The 2,801-nt window shown below is 37.3% G+C and overlaps 1 protein-coding gene across 1 annotated transcript; it reads left to right on the top strand.

The window, feature by feature from the left end:
- Window positions 1–1,327: 1,327 nt before the first annotated feature.
- Window positions 1,328–2,638, top strand: LOC130564860 (uncharacterized). Its single transcript, XM_057351277.1, has 3 exons — window positions 1,328–1,423; window positions 1,631–1,755; window positions 1,877–2,638. The coding sequence occupies exons 1-3, from the start codon at window positions 1,421–1,423 to the stop codon at window positions 2,472–2,474; spliced, it is 726 nt and encodes a 241-aa protein (XP_057207260.1). The 5' UTR covers window positions 1,328–1,420; the 3' UTR covers window positions 2,475–2,638.
- Window positions 2,639–2,801: the final 163 nt, after the last annotated feature.

Genomic DNA, 2,801 nt, shown 5'->3' with positions numbered 1-2,801 from the left:
ATCTTCTTTGGCTTTATGCAGAAAACAAGTGCGTATAAGCCCATATACATGATAATGTATGATATAAATTTGTAAATGTACATTTTCCAATCTGGGACAAGTCAAGTAAGTGTCAAAATCCTCATTATACAGTATACTGTTGAGTCAAAAAATATGAGACCACATTAAAAATCTGCAAACACACATTCTTGAGACTAATTACTGTATAAAAGAGATCTATTTCTATAGGCTTACATTAAATGCATGATGTCACGCTTCACTGTAAACCATAATGTCATTATTTAAAACATCAAGCTGTTCCAGTTGAACATTACTCAAAATGTCAATAGACAATGTTTCCTGTACTTTTTTTCTCTTATAATTCTTAAAACCTACCTATAATCCATTGTGCCTGATTACTTTAATTATTTATGTTTAAACAGTTTTTATAAGAGGTCGTAGAGTTTTTACCTTGTTTTAGTATTATTGAAATTGTTTTGTTGTAAATAGTCCTCTATCATATGATAAGTGTTAGCTTTGGAAAACATGGACCCTGTTCAATATAATGAAGGTGCATTTCAATAAATCTTTAATAACATTACAGCTCAGTTTATTTTCATAGCCTGCATGTCTACATGCACGTTAAAAATATTTGAATTAATTAGCATTAGTGACCTCTGCCAAAGATATTAATATTAACAATTGCGTCCCTGCCATTGAAATGAATGGGGAGGAACGCAACGCTCAACATGGCTGCCCTAAGGGGCGATTCACATTTTGAGTCTTTTGCGCACGCAAGTTCATTATTTTAAATGTAGACACCGCAGGCGCGTGCAAATAGGGAGCGACGCAGTGCGCACATTTTTCTAGGCGCGCGGCGCCGCATCAACATGGAAAAGTTCAACTTTTCAGAGTGCCGTGCGAGGACTGCGGGTCATTTGACTAGAGAAAGCGCAGCGGCTCACGTTTTCTGAGCGATTTTAGATGCGAAATGTGAATCACCACTAACAAAGCTTTGCGCATGCGTAGTATCTAAAGCAACATGTAAAATAATGTTTGTAAGTGCAATTTGATCACAGGAAACAAACGTTATGATACAGTTTATGTCATTTCTAAATGTTGTTTTTATATGTCGTTTAATTGGAATTTTAGCCAGTATTTTAGGAAATAGCAGTATTCCCATTCACGCCTAATAACTGCCCGGAGGCGTTTTGCAAAGAGGGCCGAGTGGCACAACTTCCCTAAATGGACTTGGCCTCTGCTCTATCACTTTTTTGTGTGTTGGGGGTGGCATCGACAGTGTTCAGCAAATAAATCCAGGAAGAAGGCGGATCGAAACCAGTATAAATACTTCACGTACGCGTACAGTACACTTTCACAATACTTCACTTCATCTACTTTAATCACTGCCTCTGGAGATTCACACACAAGTTAAGACACCATGGTAAGTCACACTCACAAATTTAAAGGAACATAGATTCTTTATTTTTTATTTAGCAGAGTAGAAGCACTTTTTGAATGTTTTGTCAATAATTAATAAGAACCTTTTTTGCTCTGTTTTGTTGAATCGCATCAATCCTGACATACACAGCACATGCAGTGCTTTGTTACTCAGGTTTATGTGTGTTTGTGTTGTATTTTGTGATTCTAGTTCACAGCATCTTTGAGTGGCGTCCTGTTGCTCTTTCTGCTGCATCACTCGACACTGAAGAGTGTGGATGGAAAGAACATCGACAGTAACACTCTTGCTCGTGTCATCACCTTCTTTGAGCAGAAGTAGGTTTTGGCGTTATACAGCCCATCCGTTTGCGTAGATCAAAAACAAAAGAAGTAAAATTTCAGTGATATGTAAACGTACTAATTTTTGCTCTAAAAACTGTTGTTTAATGTCTTTCAGCTACAAGATAGTTAATGAACATAAACAGGAACTTCAATACGCTGTAGCCATCAACGTACCGACGGATCAGTGTGAAGCTGGATTCCAGCCTTCAAAGGACAACTTTCTAACTAATGAGAATCCAACAGATGTAAAACGTGACATTGTTAATAAACAATACCCTGTTTATAAAGGTACAGAGCTCATAGCAGCAGGAGTTAAGAAAGTTAGTCAATCGAACTTCATTCACTCTGAGCGTCTCCTGCTTAACCCTACTGTAGAAATACCCACAACACCCATGCAAAACCTTCTGAATACAAGAGTAGACAGCTGTACTATTCTCTTCAGCCTTAACTCTCCATGTTCTAAAACCTGCCTTAATGTGAACAGCCCAAATAAGATCCTTCCCGGCCTTGCAAACTGGAGTGCACATAAAAGCATTAAAGCGCTTGTCTTTAAAAAAGTCTTCAAAGGTGAAGGATCGACAGATATTTTAAGAGAAGCACTGCAGAGGATTGCAGACAATGTTCCTCTATATCGCTGTGTGAACAACGATGAGTGTTTCTCCTGTGGTGGGAGAAATAATCTTCCCATTGATGAGAAATGTCTTACAAAGTAAAGGATGTTAACTCCTAGCTGAGGCATTGCTTTATTTCTGTCTTACTTCGCCCACTTTAAAGTTGGAAAAAATGCAATATTTTAAGACTTACAATATGCTTGCTTGGTGCTTTAACAAATAGTATATTCAAAACAAATTTAATAAATATTTTTGGCAAACTTTGAGCTTCTGTCTGAAGATGTGATGACTACAATCCAAAATGCATGAACACGCACATTTTTCATGCTATAAATCAAGACAATGCAAAGACTCCCACTGTTAAAACCATATGTCTTATTTACTTTGCCTATAAACATTTTTACATGAGGACATCGCAGATGCTGTAGC

Source organism: Triplophysa rosa, linkage group LG14, assembly GCF_024868665.1.
Source record: "Triplophysa rosa linkage group LG14, Trosa_1v2, whole genome shotgun sequence".
Classification (NCBI taxonomy): Eukaryota; Metazoa; Chordata; class Actinopteri; order Cypriniformes; family Nemacheilidae; genus Triplophysa; species Triplophysa rosa.
This window is presented reverse-complemented; position numbering and strand designations above follow the sequence as displayed.